General features: G+C 53.3%; 1 protein-coding gene across 1 annotated transcript in view; it reads left to right on the forward strand.

Moving 5' to 3' along the window:
- MYO18B (myosin XVIIIB) overlaps positions 1–17,548 on the forward strand; it is a gene marked incomplete at its 5' end in the record, with an annotated part of 198,622 nt that overhangs the window by 81,428 nt on the left and 99,646 nt on the right. The window contains 6 exons of the mRNA XM_084763691.1: positions 3,408–3,527; positions 4,231–4,339; positions 8,791–8,915; positions 12,232–12,386; positions 15,941–16,064; positions 16,905–17,105. Of these exons, the coding sequence (XP_084619817.1) occupies positions 3,408–3,527; positions 4,231–4,339; positions 8,791–8,915; positions 12,232–12,386; positions 15,941–16,064; positions 16,905–17,105 (834 nt within the window). The remainder of the gene's footprint in view (positions 1–3,407; positions 3,528–4,230; positions 4,340–8,790; positions 8,916–12,231; positions 12,387–15,940; positions 16,065–16,904; positions 17,106–17,548) is intronic.

Genomic DNA, 17,548 nt, shown 5'->3' on the forward strand with positions numbered 1-17,548 from the left:
TTAATGCATTAAATTAATTTTGCGCTCCCCATGCTCAGACGGATTAGCACAAATTAAATTTCACACTAATTGTCTAAGCGAGGGATCCTTGTACCCCTGCTTGGAGTCGAGGCAGATTCCCAGGATGGGAGGTGGTTAGGAGCGTGACCCTGGATGTTCCTGCACTGTACTGGTCACTGTCTCAGCCCCATATGGGGCCTTCACAAGGCCACAAGCAAGTCTAACTTGCCCAAAGCAAAGAGAGGCCGAGTTAGGGGAGGGGGAGCAGGAGGGGGAAGTAGAGGGGGAAGGGGAGGGGAGGGGGAGGAGGAGCAGAGTGAGAAGGGGAGGGAGAGGGGTAGGGGGAGCAGAGGGAGAGGGGGAGGGGAGGGGGAGGGGGAGCACAGGGAGAGGGGGAGGGGAGGGGGAGCACAGGGAGAGGGGGAGGGGAGGGGGAGGAGGAGCACAGGGAGAGGGGGAGGGGAGGGGGAGGGAGAGCACAGGGAGAGGGGGAGGGGAGGGGGAGGAGGAGCACAGGGAGGGGGGGAGGGGGAGCACAGGGAGAGGGGGAGGGGAGGGGGAGGGGGAGCACAGGGAGAGGGGGAGGGGAGGGGGAGGGGGAGGACAGGGAGAGGGGAGGGGGAGGAGGAGCACAGGGAGAGGGGGAGGGGAGGGGGAGGGGGAGCAGAGGGAGAGGGGGAGGGGAGGGGGAGGAGGAGCACAGGGAGAGGGGGAGGGGAGGGGGAGGGGGAGCACAGGGAGAGGGGGAAGGGAGAGGGAGGGGAGGGGGAGGCTGAGGTCCCTGTGATTCTGTTCCTGATTCCTGAGCTCAGCTTCCTGATTCCTGGGCCTTGGGGACTCCAGTGTGGAATTTGCACTTTAGCAAACTTCCCTGAGGTGCGCTAGGCTCCCCTGGTGCACGATTTAAAGCCAGCAGGTTAAGGAAGAGCAGAAAGACCCCTTTCAGAGGCCACCCGCTCCGTGCCCCTGGGAGCTCCCAGTGTGTAGCCACTTGAGTTGCAGTAGACACCTGTGAGTTCAAATAGCAGTTCTGTGGTCTCGGAGTTCCTCCCCATCTCTCGCTCTCTGGGCTCTCTCTCTCTCTCTCTCTCTCTCTCTCTCTCTCTCTCTCTGTGTCTCTCTGTCTCTGTCTCTCTCTGTCTCTCTCTGTCTCTCTCTCTCTCTCTCTGTCTCTCTCTCTCTCTCTCTCTCTGTGTCTCTCTGTCTCTGTCTCTCTCTGTCTCTGTCTCTGTCTCTCTCTCTCTCTGTCTGTCTGTCTCTCTCTCTCTGTCTCTGTCTGTCTGTCTGTCTGTCTGTCTGTCTGTCTGTCTCTCTCTCTCTGTCTCTGTCTGTCTGTCTGTCTGTCTGTCTGTCTCTCTCTCTCTCTCTCTCTCTGTCTCTCTCTGTGTCTCTGTCTCTGTCTCTGTCTCTCTCTCTCTCTCTCTGTCGTTCTCTCTGTCTCTCTCTCCTTAAGCTTCCATTTGGGTCACAGCAGGGCAAAGACAGGCTGGAGGGAGGAAGAAAGTCCACAGAACACACAGTGGCCTCCATATCTGTAGAGCAACTGTTTCTTCCAGCAACACAGCTCTCACCCCAGAGCTCATTTGTTCTAGAGCAGAATAGCAGTGACCAACCACATCCTGGGAACAGAGTCAGGTTACCCATAATGCCCCAATCCAACATAGTGACCATTTTATGAAGTGTTATGTTAAGGGAACAAAGAAAACCATAAACCAACACTCCTGAGGTCCGCTGGTGGGAACATCAGTTGCAGCTTATTGAGAACGGGGAAATCTCTACTACACGCCACCGACGCTAAAACGTTCTCAGCCAGTGTCTAGGAAGCTAGGTGTATGCTAAGCTAACCCGCTATGGAAGGTTCCATCTGGCAGCTACAGGATGGTAGGCCAGACACAGGAGAGGAGAAGGAACGGCCTGTCATTCAAATGGGCTAAAGACAGCCCAGGACAAAATCACAATCAGACGCTGGGCTCGCACCACGCAAACCTCCTGAGGTTCTAAGGAGCCGGTAAGCCTTGCAGAGTTCCGTGGAAGGCAGGAACTTCCCTTTGCAACTGTGTTGTGTTTTCTGATTTCCAAAAACCAAAAAGAAATCCGCAGGACAGAGGTGCATCTCAGGGCACATCCATGAATGAGTGGGCAACTCGTGCTGTGCTCGCGTGGCCAAAAATTGAGAGGGAGGAGAGCTATGCTTTGTTGCCATCTCCTGGGCTCCCGTTGATGGCCCACACCCACACATGGGTTGCGCTAACATGACTTAGTGAGTTATCAGGAAACAAAAGAGCCAACAGAGATGGGAGAGGCAAGTGTTGAGGGAGATGAGGCAAGCTGAGTGGGAAATGGGAGGAGTTGGCGGAGCCATATTCCATCACATACACGAGGCAATGTGTCCATACGGTCTACAGTCTGAATGCTCGGGGACAGAGGACCCCCACCTCGCTCAGCGCTTGTGTCTCCCCACGGCCAAGGCCCTGGTTCTTAGACTTGCCCTCGCACCCTGCTTTCTTTTGACAGTCTCTGACTCTCTACTCTATATTTGCGATTAAAACAAATATATACAACAGAGCCCTGGGTTCCATTTCCAGCACGGTGTTGGTGTACACATAGGCCTCAGGGAAGCAGAAGGACCAGGGGTTCAAGGCCAGGCTCGGCAGTGTACCTGGGCTATGTGAGACCATGTTGTGTACACACACACACACACACAGACACACACAGACACACATACACACATCCTTAATTCACAGTCCTGTGCTTTCTGGTGCTGGGGTCTTTGAAATGGCCAGGAACTAGGAGGCTGGGTCTTTGTTTCCTTTTCTTTCCTGTGGTGGTGGAGCCTGTGTTTAGCTCTCGCACGCCTTGCTAATTCTCTGGTCCCTGCTAACAGGTCTTTGTAATCACTAGCAACATGACGGGCCAGGTGCGCACAGGACAAGCCGGGAAGGCGGAGAGCTGGTACCACCACGGCCCACAGAGAGCCATAGAAGGCTCCGCATGGTGCTTCCATCTGTGGGTGTGTCTTATTCAGGCACAGTGATATCATGCCTGCAGGACCATTCAGGTTCAGCTGCCCTTAGCTGAGCACCTACTATGTGCCAGGCTAAACTCTCCAGGGCTCTGTCACTTCTCACAACAGGTCTATTAGTCCCACGTCCACCCCATCCCCCTTGCCTTTTGAAGTGAAGAAAACTGATAAACCAGAGCACCTAGTGTGTGCTAGCGAGAGAGTTCTCTCACACCCCGAACGGTTGCATCCCAAAGTGTGAGCTGTCAGCCTTCTGTTTATGAAGTGGGATCGCCTTTCCCGAGCAGCGTTTGGTCCTCAGGACGGTCCTGCGCTGTGCGCTGTGCGCTGTGCGCTGTGTTCAGAGGAAAGAAAAGTCAGCGTCAAAGTGGTTTCTCGTTCTCAGATCACAGACTTGACCTCAGAGCTTGCGGATGAACGCTTCAAGGGTGATGTGTCCTGCGAGGCACTGGAGAGCGAGCGGGCAGAGCGGCTTCAGGCCCTCCGAGAGGTTCAGGAGCTCAAGGTGAGGGCTCACGGTGACCTAGTGGGGCGGCTGGAAGTGGGTCCTGGTTACTGGTGCTTCTCTGAGACCTGTCAGCCCGAGTGAGGTGTGTAGGCTGACTGACTTCTGTGTCCTGGGCCCTGAGGCCTGGGAGGTGTTGTGACCTGTGCTGGGGGAAGAATGATGTGTGTGGCAAGTCCACGACCTTGGAGGACCCTTGGGTAGGAAAAGTGCAAGGGATACCACGCTTGCCTCGCGAGTAACAGGTGACCAAACCCTGGCTTTGGATGTGTCCCCTGTCAAATGGTCAGTCTTGGCCAGTTCAGTCCATTTTCATTACTACAACAAAATACCACAAGTGGACTACTTAGTAAAGCAAAGAGGTTTGCTAGCTCATAGGTTTGGAGACTGAGGGTCCTGGCCTATCCCATTGGCTCAGCCTGTGGTAAAAGCCTAAGGCAGCTGGCATCATGGCAGAGGGAAAGCTTGCTGAACCAAACAGGACGCTAGAGGAGAGAAGGAGAGGGTCTGGGCTCCCTGCTGTAGCCCTCTGTAATAACTGAAGCAAAGGTCTCACCAGAGCCACGGTAATTCCGCCGAGGGCCAGGGACCTGAAGACCTCCGCCAGGCCCAACCTTTCACAGCGCCGTGGGAAAGGCCTAGTTTCCCAATTCCGTGATTCTGTCATGTCCAACCCTCAGCCAACACTGGGCTTTTCTTCCAGGCTAAGTATCAGCAAGTGCAGGATGCGTTGGGGGAAGCCCAAAAGCAGCTGCAGGAGGCCCAGCAGAGGAGCCAGCTGGCCAACTTGGAAGAGAAGCACGCCGGAGGAGGTGAGCAGCGGTGAACCCTCGGGGCGCCTTTTCATACGGTCCATTTGTGCGTGAGTCTGCACCGGGCACGTGCGTCCCACCGACACCACACCTGCCGCGGCCAGCCGACAGGCACAGCTCTGCCCTTGGGCGGCTCAGAGCCTGATGCCGCAGCCGCTGTGCTGTCTGACCAAATCCACGGTGGAAACTGATCACTGCTCAAGATGAAGGGTCATGTTTAAAAGCAGGGAGGGGCTAGAAAGGTGGCTCATTCGGTAAAGGGCTTGCCCATGCCGGCTTCGGGAATGACCCCTAGTATTCAATAAAAGCCAGGTGAAATGCTACAGGCACAGACAAACTGCTCTCCGGGGCTGCGTGGCTACCCACCTTGCCTACCTCATGAGTCCCAGTGATAGTGAGAGTCTCTGTTTCACAAAACCAAGGTGGAGGGGGTCTGAGCCGGGATCCAAGGTTGATCTCTGGCCTTCATGTTCATATATATACATGCAAATGCAACCCCACACAGGTACATGTGCACAAACACACATGCACACGCACACACACACACACACACACACACACACACACACACACGTGCGCACACACACATATACACACACGAACGGTGAAGGGTTAGTGTCTGTGTTATACACTTTTCTAATCCTGTATCTTAAATACACATTTTGGTGAAGATGACTCCTGGGTGGGGCCCAAGTTTTGAATTGCTCCTCTGTGTTTGCTACACACCGTGCCACCTGAGGCCTTCACTCAGGCTCCGATCCCCCAACCTTCAAGTGCAGATGGTTCCAGACGATGAACAGGGAGTGCTTCATCGACACCAGACACCTTATCACCGTGAGGAAACGGGGTATCTGCATACTCTCACATCAACCAAGTTCACACACGATCAAGTTGAGACTGACTCTGAGTGACTGTGCAGCGAGAGGCAGGCAGCACCGGATGCTCTTGGTGTGCCCTGGCCAAGCCACTGCCTGGAGACTTGGCTTTCATGGTTTGGTGGCAATGGTGGCATCTTTGTCCAGTTCCCACTATGCCGTGTACTCTCTCCAGCTGGGAGGAAGCTGCCGAGAAAATGCCCAGACATCAGATTCTAGCAAATATTGGTGCCAGACTTTAGGATGCCCCTGCGACATCAGGACCATCTGAGGGACAGGACTCTGGAGGACACCAAGCACAGTGGACCTCTACTATGCTCTTAAAAAATAATTACATCCATTTGACTGCATGCGCACCTGTGCACACACATGACATGTGACAATCAGAGGACAATCTGTGGGAATAAGATCTCTCCCACCGTGTGGGTACTGGGAGTGAACCCAGGTCGTCGCACCTGGCGGCTTCTCAAGCTCCTTTACCCGAGCTGCCATCCCATCAACACATGCGCTGTGCTCTTGTTTTGTTTGTGCCTGAGTTTCCCTGGGGGCAGATCCTGATCAGGGAAGGGGCCACAGGGCAGTTGAAGGTTTCTGATGTAAGAGACTCAACAAGACCGAGTGCAGGCAGAGTGTGTGGTGCCTGTTGGTACAGAGCCAGCTTTGCAGGGCAGCACAGCCTCCCCCGAGACATCCCAGCACAGGCTCCCTACATCTAAGACCTGCTGAAGGATGCTTCCTGGGCACACTTCTCTGGGAGCAATCAGGGGCTGATGACGTGGGAGATGCACTTAGCTCACAGCCATATCAGTTACCAGCCAGGCCACAGAGAATCTGTTTTTCAATATGAAAGTCATATTTACTCTTTACATGAAACCTTTAAGATACAGGGAAGTTGAAAGAGGCAATAAAACACTTTCGCCCGCCGTTGCCGTGTTTCCCCACCTGCCTCTGTGCATCATAAAAACACGGCTTTCCTCTGCCTGCCTAAATACACACAGCGAGTGTTTTATAATACACACCCAGCGCCAGGCTGGACACTGAGGACTACAGGACATTCTTTTATTTTTTATTTTATTTTATTTTATTTATTTATTTATTTATTTATTTATTTATTTTGAGACAGGGTTCCTCTGTGTATCCTGGGCTGTCCTGGACTCCCTTTGTAGACAGGGCTGGCCTAGAACTCACAGGGATCCACCTGCCTCTGCCTCCAAGGGCAGGGATTAAAGGCGTGTGCCACCATGCCTGGCTAGACTACTGGAAATTCTTAGTTGAGTTTCATTCTCAGGAAACCGGCAATAAGTGTGGGGGCAGACAGATTACAGAAAGCTAGGACATAGGTGAATGGATAAATCAGGGCCATTGTCGTACAGACTCATTCACACATCCATCCCCTTGCTCGCTGACCCACCAACCCATCGATCCATCATCTGTGTACCCACTTGTCCATCTACCTTAGCATCCACCATGATATCTACTTATACCTTCATTACTACTCTTCCATCTTTCCATCCACCTAGTTATCTATCTTTTCATCTGTCATCTGTCCATCCATCCATCCATCCACGTTGGGGGGGGGGTTGGTTTTTCAAGACAAGGTTTCTCTGTCTATCCTGGGCTGTCCTGGACTCGAATTGTAGACCAGGCTAGCCTCCAACTCACAGGAATCCACCTGCCTCTGCCTCCCAAGTGCTGGGATTAAAGGCGTGCACCACCACCACCTGGCCTGAACATGTTTCTTATTCCCATTAAATTATACTAAAAGCTGAGTATAAATGACATGTTACTAATACAAGTGTTCCTTGTACTGGTAAAAAAAAAAAACAATGTATTGAATGAATGCTCCATGGATGGATGGATGGATGGATGGGTAGATGGATGGATGGATGCATGGGTGGATGGATGGATGGATGGATGGATGAGTAGATGGGTGGATGGATGGATGGATGGGTAGATGGGTGGATGGATGGATGGGTGGATGGATGGATGGATGGATGGATGGATGGATGGATGGGTAGATGGGTGGATGGATGGATGGATGGATGGGTAGATGGGTGGATGGATGGATGGATGGATGGATGGATGGATGGATGGATGGGTAGATGGGTGGATGGATGGATGGATGGGTAGATGGGTGGATGGATGGATGGATGGATGGATGGATGGATGGATGGGTGGATGGATGGATGGATGGATGGATGGATGGATGGGTAGATGGGTGGATGGATGGATGGATGGATGGGTGGATGGATGGATGGGTGGATGGATGGGTGGATGGATGGATGGGTGGATGGGTAGATGGGTGGATGGATGGATGGATGGATGGGTGGATGGATGGGTGGATGGATGGATGGATAGATGGATGGATGGATGGGTGGATGGATGGATGGGTGGATGGATGGATGGATGGATGGATGGATGGGTAGATGGGTGGATGGATGGATGGATAGATGGATGGATGGATGGGTGGATGGATGGGTGGATGGATGGATGGATGGATGGGTAGATGGATGGGTGGATGGATGGATGGATGGGTAGATGGGTGGATGGATGGATGGATGGATGGGTGGATGGATGGATGGATAGATGGAGGGACAAGTGGATGGATGGGTGGATGGATGGATGGATAGGTGGGTGGCTGGCTGGCTGGCTGGCTGGATGGGTGGATGGGTGGATGGATGGAAGGATAGTGGGTAGATGGATGGGTGGGTGGATGATGGAGGGACAGGTGGATGGATGGACAATTAATGGATGGGTGGATGGGTGGGTGGATGAATGAGCTAATAGATGAATGGGTGGTGAATGGACAGACAGGTAGATGGTTAATGGATGGATATGGATGGGTGGAAAAGTACATAGATGATAAAGAAGTGGATTGACCCTTCCTAAGGGTGTCTCCAGCTTAATTAGCTTAAGGAACATTATTCTCCTGTTAAGTGATCAAGAGATGAGACACCATAACCCCAAATTCAGCCGAATAGTTTTAATTCAACCATCACATGACTTTTAAAACAAAATCAAGGGTTCTAGCATGCGTCACATCTCCCAGGGCACCTTGTGGTCAAATTTCTATTGATTGATTACCAATTTACCTATCTAATAACTCAACCCAAAGTCAGGGATAACCGTCTGCCACCCAGCCATGGCCAGGAGTGTGGCTCGCTTTACCCTGGTGGGTCCATTGGCAGCTGGAAAACATGCCTTCCCTCTCTCTGAAAAACTTCTACACACTAATGACTGGAGAGCCCCTTGCATTACAGATTATGAGTTGTTTTTTGTTTGTTTGTGTTTTGTTTTGTTTTTGAAAAAGAAACATCTGGGCACTGTTGCAAGGTGCAAGGGATCCGACCTTACAACAGCAGAGGTTGGACACTCTAGACAGCTGCATGTGGTCAGGACAGGCTGTCTGGCGGGAGCTCTGGTCTTTGCTTCAGCTTGGACCTCAGTACTCTTTCTTACCCCGAAGCCAAGACTGAGGCTCAGGTCCATAGGTCGTACTGTGAAGGGGCAAGCACGGGGCATGAGCGGCACATGTCTACCTCCTCACTCACCAGCCATCTGCTCTGTCGCACGCAGCGGATGAGTGGCAGGTACGCCTGGACTGTGCTCAGATGGAGAACGACTTCCTACGCAAGCGCCTTCAGCAGTGCGAGGAGAGGCTGGACTCAGAGGGGAAGGCCCGGACAGAGCTGGAGCAGAAGGTGAGAGAAGGTGGAGGAGTCAGGTCCATGGAGGCCCCAGGGGATGGTACCTGCCCCTCTCCATGTGAGAGGTCACTGTGCTGTCTGGTCCTGGGGAAGGAGGAGGTAAGATCTGTGCTGTTGGAACAAACGCTGTTCCTGTGGGACTTGGGGAGGGAGTGTTCTGAGGGAAGGGTGCCCGAGCGCCTCGAATCCAGATCCGAGTCAGAGGTCTGGCTCTACGCAGAGATCGGTAGCATCTAGGCCTTAGGTTCTGGTCTGTAAAAGCCACTACAGCGCATTATTGTCTCAGGGTCTTAGTCAGTGTTCTGTGGCTGGGAAGAGATGCCGTGACCAAGGCAGCTCTTATAATAGATAGCGTTTAACTGAGGCGAGGGGGCTTATAGGCTTAGTCCATTACCATCATGGCCAGGAGCATGGTGTTGGATTAGCAGTTGAAAGCTACCTACTGATCCAGAGGCAGAGATAGGGAGAGACCAGGCCTGGCTTGGGCTTTTGAAACCTCCCAGACTACGGGGAGTGACACACTTCCTCCAACAAAGCCACACCCCCTAATCCTTCTAATCCTGTCAAACAGTTCCACTCCCTGGTGACTAGGGATTCAAATGTACGGAGATCACACTGCACCTGCCGTCTTCAGTCCTAGTCCTGCTTTCTCGCCCCCTGCTCTGTCTCCCAGAACCACTGTCCCCATCTTGTCTCCTCAGCCACTGTAGACTAGAGAACTCCGAATCCCTTCCAGGTTGTTCTGGCGTTGCTCATGGTGCTGTCAAGGTGGACAGTTTTGAGTGTGTTCTACATCTTGATTGACCCTTGGGGGTCCTCTCTGCTCTGGCCCCAGCAGCCTTAGGTGCCCTTTTGCTGTGGGATGTTTCTTTTTCTTCTTCACTCATGGCAAAGTGTGTGTGTACATGTGCGTGCATTCATGTGTGTGTGTGTGTGTGTGTGTGTGTGTGTGTGCATGCATATGTGTGCATGCATATGTGTGTATGTGTGTACACGTGCATGTGTGTATGCACACACATGTGTGCTGAGCTAGGTTTTATCAGGTTAACATTGAACCAATCTTAATTTTCCTAGCTACATTGGTTTTTAGCAGTCATCCTTTGATAATGGGGCATGAGAAAGGTCCTCTGTCAGAAATATGCTCGGAAGAGGGTTCCTTGGTGATGGCTTCCTCCCTCATCCATGACTTCTGGCTTCCCCACCACAGCCCAGCTGGGGTGTCCCACTCCCCTTCTCACTGTGAGCTTCTCTCTGACTGTCTCCTGGGTCTGTCAGGCTAGCCGCATACCTCTCCTTGCAGAGAGATGTTGGAGTCTGCCGATGGCTCTCACCCTGGGCAAGGCTGCCATGATGCAGTGATCCACCTTTGTTGGCCTGGCTCCCTGTCACCTGTGTATCTAATCTCCCGGAGGCCCCACGACCATTATGTCTCAGTGCTGGGGACTGAACATGGCCTTCACTTGTGCGTGTTGGCGAGCGCTCTGCCACGAAGCTGTGTGGCACGGGCTTCGGCTTCACTTCTTCTGAGTTGGTATCTTGCTGTGTTGTTCAGGGTGGCCTTTGACCTTGCTATCTTCCTTCCCCAGACACCTGGGATGAGAGGCCTGCACCACCAGGCACAGCTTCCCTTTCTTTCTTGGGAGCAAAGCTCACTGTTAGGCGCGTCAACCCTCTTCCTGTCTGGGTGTTTACTGCGACCGTAGCCACTTGCCTGCTGGCATCTCCGGTCACTGCTCCGCACCCTAGACGTGGGGTGAAGGCAAATGGCACAGACTCCCACAATGCACCTCAACACTCCCACAGTCAGCTCAAATTGCCATGCCGAGCCAGGCATAGTAGCTCATGCCTGCTCTCCTCACACTAGGGAGACAGGAACAGGGATTTGAGGCCAGCTTTGGCCACATACCAAGTTGCAGAAGACAGGCCCGAGCCGTATGAGATACCGTCTCACAAGATGAAATAATCACTTTCATATCGTCATGGCGGTGAATTTGGAAGAGCCGAGCCTCAAGAGCCCATCCCAGCACCACACTGATTTCCTCTTGCTCTTTCTCAGCCCAGGCCTGTTGGGTAAGCTGCTGCTGGGGCTTGGAGGATGGTTCCCCCTTTTCTGTCTAGATCCCCACCCTAGCTTCAGACCTCAAATGCCCCTCTCTAGAAAGCCTTGGCCAGCACAGATTGGTAACCCTTTGGCCATTCTCCCCAACTCTGGCACACACCCTGCAGTGTAGAATCGTCTCTTTGTGTCTTGGTCTCTCCCATCCACTTTAAGAGCCATAGGGTGGGGCCTCTGCTGGCTGCTTCTGCCACTATATTCTCAATGCGGGAGAGAAACGAGCTGATGTCCTGCAGAAGAGGCAGAAGAGTGACCACTGGGGACCTTAAAGACAGTGGACATTGTCTGGCTTTTAACAGTTGCTTCCAGGATAAAGAGCTGCGGCCTCTTAGTAGACACCCTGGGCGCCCACACACAGACTGACAAAGGGGTGGTGGCAGCCTGGGTCTGTAACAACGAATTACAAAGTCGGGTCACTTTCCCTAAGGAAGGGGGGAACGTTCACACCACATTAAAAAGTCATAAACCCGCAACCTTCTCCAAGCAGCGGAACATAAGAAAACATCCCATTTGCCTTCAAATACTGAATTTAGAATTACAGGCCTCATTAACTCAGAGTTTTGCTTATTTAAAGCAGCCTTTTAATGAGGCTACTTCTTCAAAGCTTGTGTGCTGACTCCCACTCTCCTCCAGATCTAAACTAGGGCACTGCCTGTGTGTGTGTGTGTGTGCGCGCGCGCGCGCGCGTGTGTTTGTATGTGTGTGTGCATGTATGTGTATGTGTGCACATGTGCATGGTGGTGGTAATGGTCCAGGGAAGATGCAGGAGGCTTGCTCCCGTTTGTTCACAGCCAAGAGCAAGCTGTGGGCTTCAACCCACACCATGGACCATTCAATGGCTGATGTTATGTGTGGTCTGCTTGGATTGGCCCTCTTGGTGACTTTGTAGCTAGTCCTCACAGGTCTCCTCAGACGACAGATCCATCAGTCATCTGCTAGTCAAAGTGTCAGGTTGAGGCAGGGCAGGAAAAAAATGAATTAATGGTGTGAGGCAGGAGGTTGGCTGAGGCGAAGCGGAAAGATCATTGAGAGACTGATGGACTCACCTCCCGGCAAAGCGGAGCTCAGGGAAGCTGCTTCCTGAGCTGGCAGGAACTCCTGTGAGGCCCTCTCTCCCAGCATGCATTTCTTTACAAGACGTTGACCTTAGAAATGAGGGCACTGGTGAGCCTACCCCCTCCCTTCTTTCCATAGCTCGGGGAGCTGCAGAGCGCGTATGAAGAGGTCAAGAAGACGGCTCACCAGCTGAAGAGGAAGTGCCACCATCTCACCTGGGACCTGGAGGACACTCGGGTGCTGCTGGACAACCAGCAGAGCAGCAACCATGAACTGGAGAGGAAACAGAAGAAGTGAGTCAGTGAGGCCACCAGGGTGGGCTGCATGGTGGCGGGGGGTACGCTGAGGCCTCTGGCTTCTCTCCCAAAGCTCTCCCATTTCTGTGGAGCATCCTGGAGCGCAGAGTGCAGCCCCCGCATTCCCACCTCAGTGCAGAATTCCTGTCAGGCCCCCAAGACTCCAGCCAAGGACGGTTCTTTTCTGTTGTCACCCAGCCTGCTTTGTTCCCAGTGGCTTTGTGACCTTGTGGAAATTACTTGCCCTCTCTGGGCTCCACCATCTCTTTTCATCATGAGGGTTGTTGTGGAGAATGAGGGCAAGATAGTGTGATGGGGAGGCAGTCTGTGCCTCTTAGGAGACCATGCCAGTTCGTGTCTGACTGCTCTCTTTTCTAGCTGTGTGAGTTTGAGCTGGGCGTTCAAGCCCTCTGGGTCACAGACTCCCATCTGTAGATAGGGGTGGGGGGGGGGGGAGTCTTTCTCTCATGCTGAGAACTATATGACAGGCTCAGAGCATCCACGTGAACTGGATTCAGCTGCACACCCCCAGTGCTGAAAGGAGTGGACAAGGAAAAAATTTAAAGAACCCTCCTCAAACAGGGGTCCCCACCCTTCATACTGGGGGCGTGAACTCTGATCTGTGGGTGGAGCAGTTCTGGAATGATCTGGACCTTACACGTAAATCCATGGGCAGCTTTGAGGGTGCTCCTGGGCGCCACCCTCGCTTTCCCGTGGTTGAAATGCTGCCTAGGTTAGAGAACTCATCACGAAACGCTGAGGCGTGGCCCAGGTGAGCCAGCCTTGGCTTTGCTCGGAGGGCTCATTTCCAAGAAGCCATGGGCAGGATCACGTTCTACGGTTTCTGATCCCTGATGGCCCCCTCTCCTTCCTCTTCCTCCTCCTCCTCCCATCACCTTTCTCCTCCCCCTGCCAGACAAGGTTTCTCTGTGTAGCCCTGACTATCCTAGAAGTCACTCTGTAGGCCAGACTGGCCTCAGACTTAGAGATCTGCCTGCCTCTGCCTCTGCCTCTGCTTCCCAAGGGCTGGGGTTGAAGGTGTGTGCCACCACGCCCTGCTCTACACTGTCTCTTGCTTTCCCCGTGTGACATCTTCCTCTTAAATGACCTTCTGTGCATCATCAACACACTCTCCCAAACAAACGTTGCTCTCCTCTTGTTGGGCCTTTGCTCCATTCTCTTTTCAGTGCCCACCTGGGCACATGGGCAAACCTTCACTCTTGCATGGAGTATACAACCCAAGTCTGTGCCAGCCACTTGTGACGTTGGACAGTGACCTTGTCCAGTGGCAGCTCCACTCTGAGCTGCAGAAAGACTGATATCTTAGAGGTGGCCTAGCCTTGCACCAGTTACTGGAGAACGGCCCTCACAGGCCACAGCTATAAGCTGAGCATCAGAGGTACTGACACCTCTTCCCTCACAGGCCACAGCTATAAGCTGAGCACAAGATCTACTGACACCTCTCAGGCTTCTCCTGGTTGGCAGCTTCTTGGTCCTCACCTGGGAATTCTGCCTCTCCTGAGGACATCGGCTCTCTGGCAGAGAGGCACTGGCCTGTGACACTTGGCTAATGTATTCCTCACCCCAGGGACATGCATTGTGTGCCCTGGGAAGGGCCTCATCTTATCCTGGCCTTTCCATTCCTCAGAACTCACCTACTGTCTGTGGAGTCTTGCACTCCCCACACCAGCTCTGGCTTAGAAGTGGTTTTTGATGCTAAATTCCTGATAAGCCACATGCAGCTTCCAGGGGGATGAGCAGTTTAAAGGGAGCCCATGAGGTGGCTGAAGTCACCATGCGATGGACTGGACACCCCTAGTGACAGAGAATGTTCTAGAAGCCAGAGACAGTTCAGTGTGTTGCTCCAGGGCCACCTCAATTGCAGGCACAGCTGTGTCCACCTTTCGTTGCTCCACACCATTAGAATTCCCCACTCCCATCTTGGCTTCTGCATGCAAGTGGTCCAGAATATTTCCATCTAGGCTCAAAGCCTTGTTGCTATAGATACCACAGACATGGATCACAAAGCTTCATTCCAAGAGTTGATGGAGTTCTTGGGGTGAGCCATGTGTCAGGCTTCTGGCCCTGCACCTCTGGAGGTTGAGCCCTGGGCAGGCCTGTGCTTGGTGGAGTCAAGTGTGTGTGTGTGTGTGTGTGTGTGTGTGTGTGTGTGTGTCCACAAATGTGTCTTTCAGAAGTTGAGAGTCTATAGGAGCCTTTCTTTGGCATCAGGTGTCGTGCTAAGAACTCCTCCAGAGTGCTGGTCCCTCTCCGGCCCCTGCCTCCTTACCTCACCTGCCCCAGGGCATGGACAGGCAGAGTGGATTGGCTATGATGCTAGAGAGAGTCTGAGCTCACCATTACTTCTGCCACTGTGGAATTTGGGGCTCAACCAATACATCTCTTTGAACTTGTTTCTTCTTTCACATTCATACCCCACGTATCTGCTCCTCCTTATCCTTCTGTGGCTCCCCATCAGTCACTGGCCATGTTGCTAAAGACCCCAGCCCAAAGCTCAGGACATTGGAACTGCCTCATCACCACCATCCTCAGCATTCAGGGACCCACCGCAGACAGAACCTCTGAAGTGATGTCACCAGCAGCCAATCAGAAAACTTCTGGGCTGTTCCAGCAGGGGAGCTTTCTAAAGAGAGCTATGATTGGCTTTCTTGGGAGCCTGGGGCTATGAAAGACAGCTGATGTGATGATCTTATACAGGAGCCCTTCTTGTCACTAATGTCCACATCCCAGGTGCCATACCAGGATTGCTGAATGGCGGGGCCTCCTGCGTGCGATGATGCCACCCCTCACTGTGGCCTGGCAAAGTTCTCTAGAGGGGTGCTCACCCCCGATGAGGTGGATACCCGGGGGCAAATAAGCAGAGCATAGCAGGCCAGGAAGGCAGCCCCACAGTGATCACCTTTATGGCGGGCAGGAGTCCCTTCCTCCGCCCTCTGATGACCTGTAGGCCTCTGCCTCCTGGTTGCTGATGCTGGTGGGCGGGGTTGCTGAGGAACAGTCGGCCTGGGAGTGCCTGGCATGTCATCCACAGCTGGTGCCAGCCCCTGTGGCATGAAATGGGATACAGAGCCACGAGCATCTGCACACTAGCTGGGAACACTTACACGCAAAACCCCCAGCATGGACAGGGAAGGAGTATCCAACAAGATGGATTAGCTCCTGTGTGTTCTCTCTCTCTTTCTTTCTTCTTCTTCTTCTTCTTCTTCTTCTTCTTCTTCTTCTTCTTCTTCTTCCTGTCTGTTTCTCTTTCTCCCTCCTCTTCTCTAATATTCACATATTTTATTATAAATATGTATTATTTAATATACTCCATATATAAACATACTTGTAGAATTTTGTCTCCATGTTTTATAGTGTCTCCAGTATTTGGAAGGAAATCCTTTAGAAACCTCAAACTCCCTTCATGATACTTCAGATTCCCCCAATTGTCCCAACAACCTCGCACGAGAAAAGCCCACTCATCTACAACCCGACCCTGCCTCAGTTTCCCCTACCATGGTTCCCTGACGTATCCCTTCTGTCTTGGGCAGGTTTGACTTGCAGCTGGCCCAGGCGCTGGGGGAGTTGATGTTTGAGAAGAGCCTCAGGGAGAAACTGAGCCAGGAGAACAGTGGAGCACTCTGGGAGCTGGGCCAGCTACAGCAGCAGCTGGAGGTAGGCGGGCGGTGGGGCCAGCAATCGCTCTCGGCTGCGGTGGGCACAAGAAGCGAGATCCCTGGGTGGGTGCTGTGGCCGCAGCGTGTCCTCATGGCGCCCACAGAGGCAGACAGACAGATAACCCTCTATAACGACGTGCTCCGGGGTCCCACGCGTTACCTGGGAAGTGCGAGAGGCTCAGGAGAAAATGAAACTGAGCCAGTCATGACTTCATCCAGAAGCCACAGGCGGCCCAAAGCAGCCTCCGACATAGAGGGAGTTTGTGACATCACCTGCTTCTCATGACCCCTCACGCTGACCCTGTTCTCTTCACCTAGTCATTTACTCTCATCGTGAGAGAGCCTGCAGCAGCCTCTGCCCTGGATCCAACTTCCTATTGGAAGGTTCACATCTGCCTCCCTGATCCCTCCTCCTGGCCTCTGCTTGGGGTTGGCATGGTGCCTGGCTTCTTTTTCTAACAGGAAGAACACTTTCCTTTCATGCACCAGAGATCCAACTCCAGGAAGATCCATCTCCCTCCATCCCCCCCCCAGGGTCCCCCGAGCTAGACTAGTGTCTCCCAGGGTAACTGTGGGTGGGGGCGAGAGTGGAGGACAGCAAAGTGGGACCCCCGGGTGGTAATGAAAGCTTGTCATCTCAGCACTAGGGCAGCTGAGGCAGGAGGATACTGAGGTTGAAGTCAGCCTGTGCTGCGTGGGGAGACCTGTCTGTCTAACAGTACTGAGCCTGAGAAGCAGCTAGGCTTGTGTGCAGAGGTTGGAGTCCCCCCCGCCCCCCCCTCCGGGGAGAGGACCATGGTCATGTGACTCCATCCCACCTCTGCCCCTTTCTTTGCAGCAAAGAGAGGAAGAAGCCGGGAAACTGAGGCAGGAGGTGGAAAAGCTGCAGGGCCAGAAGCGGGAGCTGCTGGGCTGTGCCTCTGTCGGGGAGCAAGGCGTGGCCAGCCTGAAAGAGAGGCTCTGGGAACTGGAGTCCAGCGCCCTTGAGCAAGCAAAGGTCCACAGCCAGCAGGAAAACACCATCAGGCAGCTGGAGCAGGTGAAGGGACCCTCCCTGTCCAGGGGACACTCCACCCTGGACTGGCGCTCACATGGAGGGATGACGCAGAAATAACTACAGGGCTGCCTCACGGCCGCCCCTCAGCAGCCCATGGCTCCCTGTGACTCCAGAAAGCCTCAGAGAAACCAGCCCCTTGCAGGAGTCATGCCCCACAGCCTATCCTTGGCACTGGGCACCCGGGGCTCGGTGGCACACTTTACAAGTCCCGTGCCGGGAAGGGGTTTGCTTGTTGATTGGCTGTTTGATCACTCTTCCCCCTCAGTGCCTTCTGTAGCCGAGAATGACACCAGGGCACTATTGGTGCTCGACTTATAATTACTCACCAAGTATCTAACATCGTTGACCACCATCCGTGTGTGAGACTCAGCCAGCCCCTCGCTCTCCCTGACCCCTTTTCTGTATAAGAACTTCATAAGGGGCAG

Source organism: Acomys minous, assembly GCF_964271855.1.
Source record: "Acomys minous genome assembly, chromosome: 16".
NCBI lineage: Eukaryota > Metazoa > Chordata > Mammalia > Rodentia > Muridae > Acomys > Acomys minous.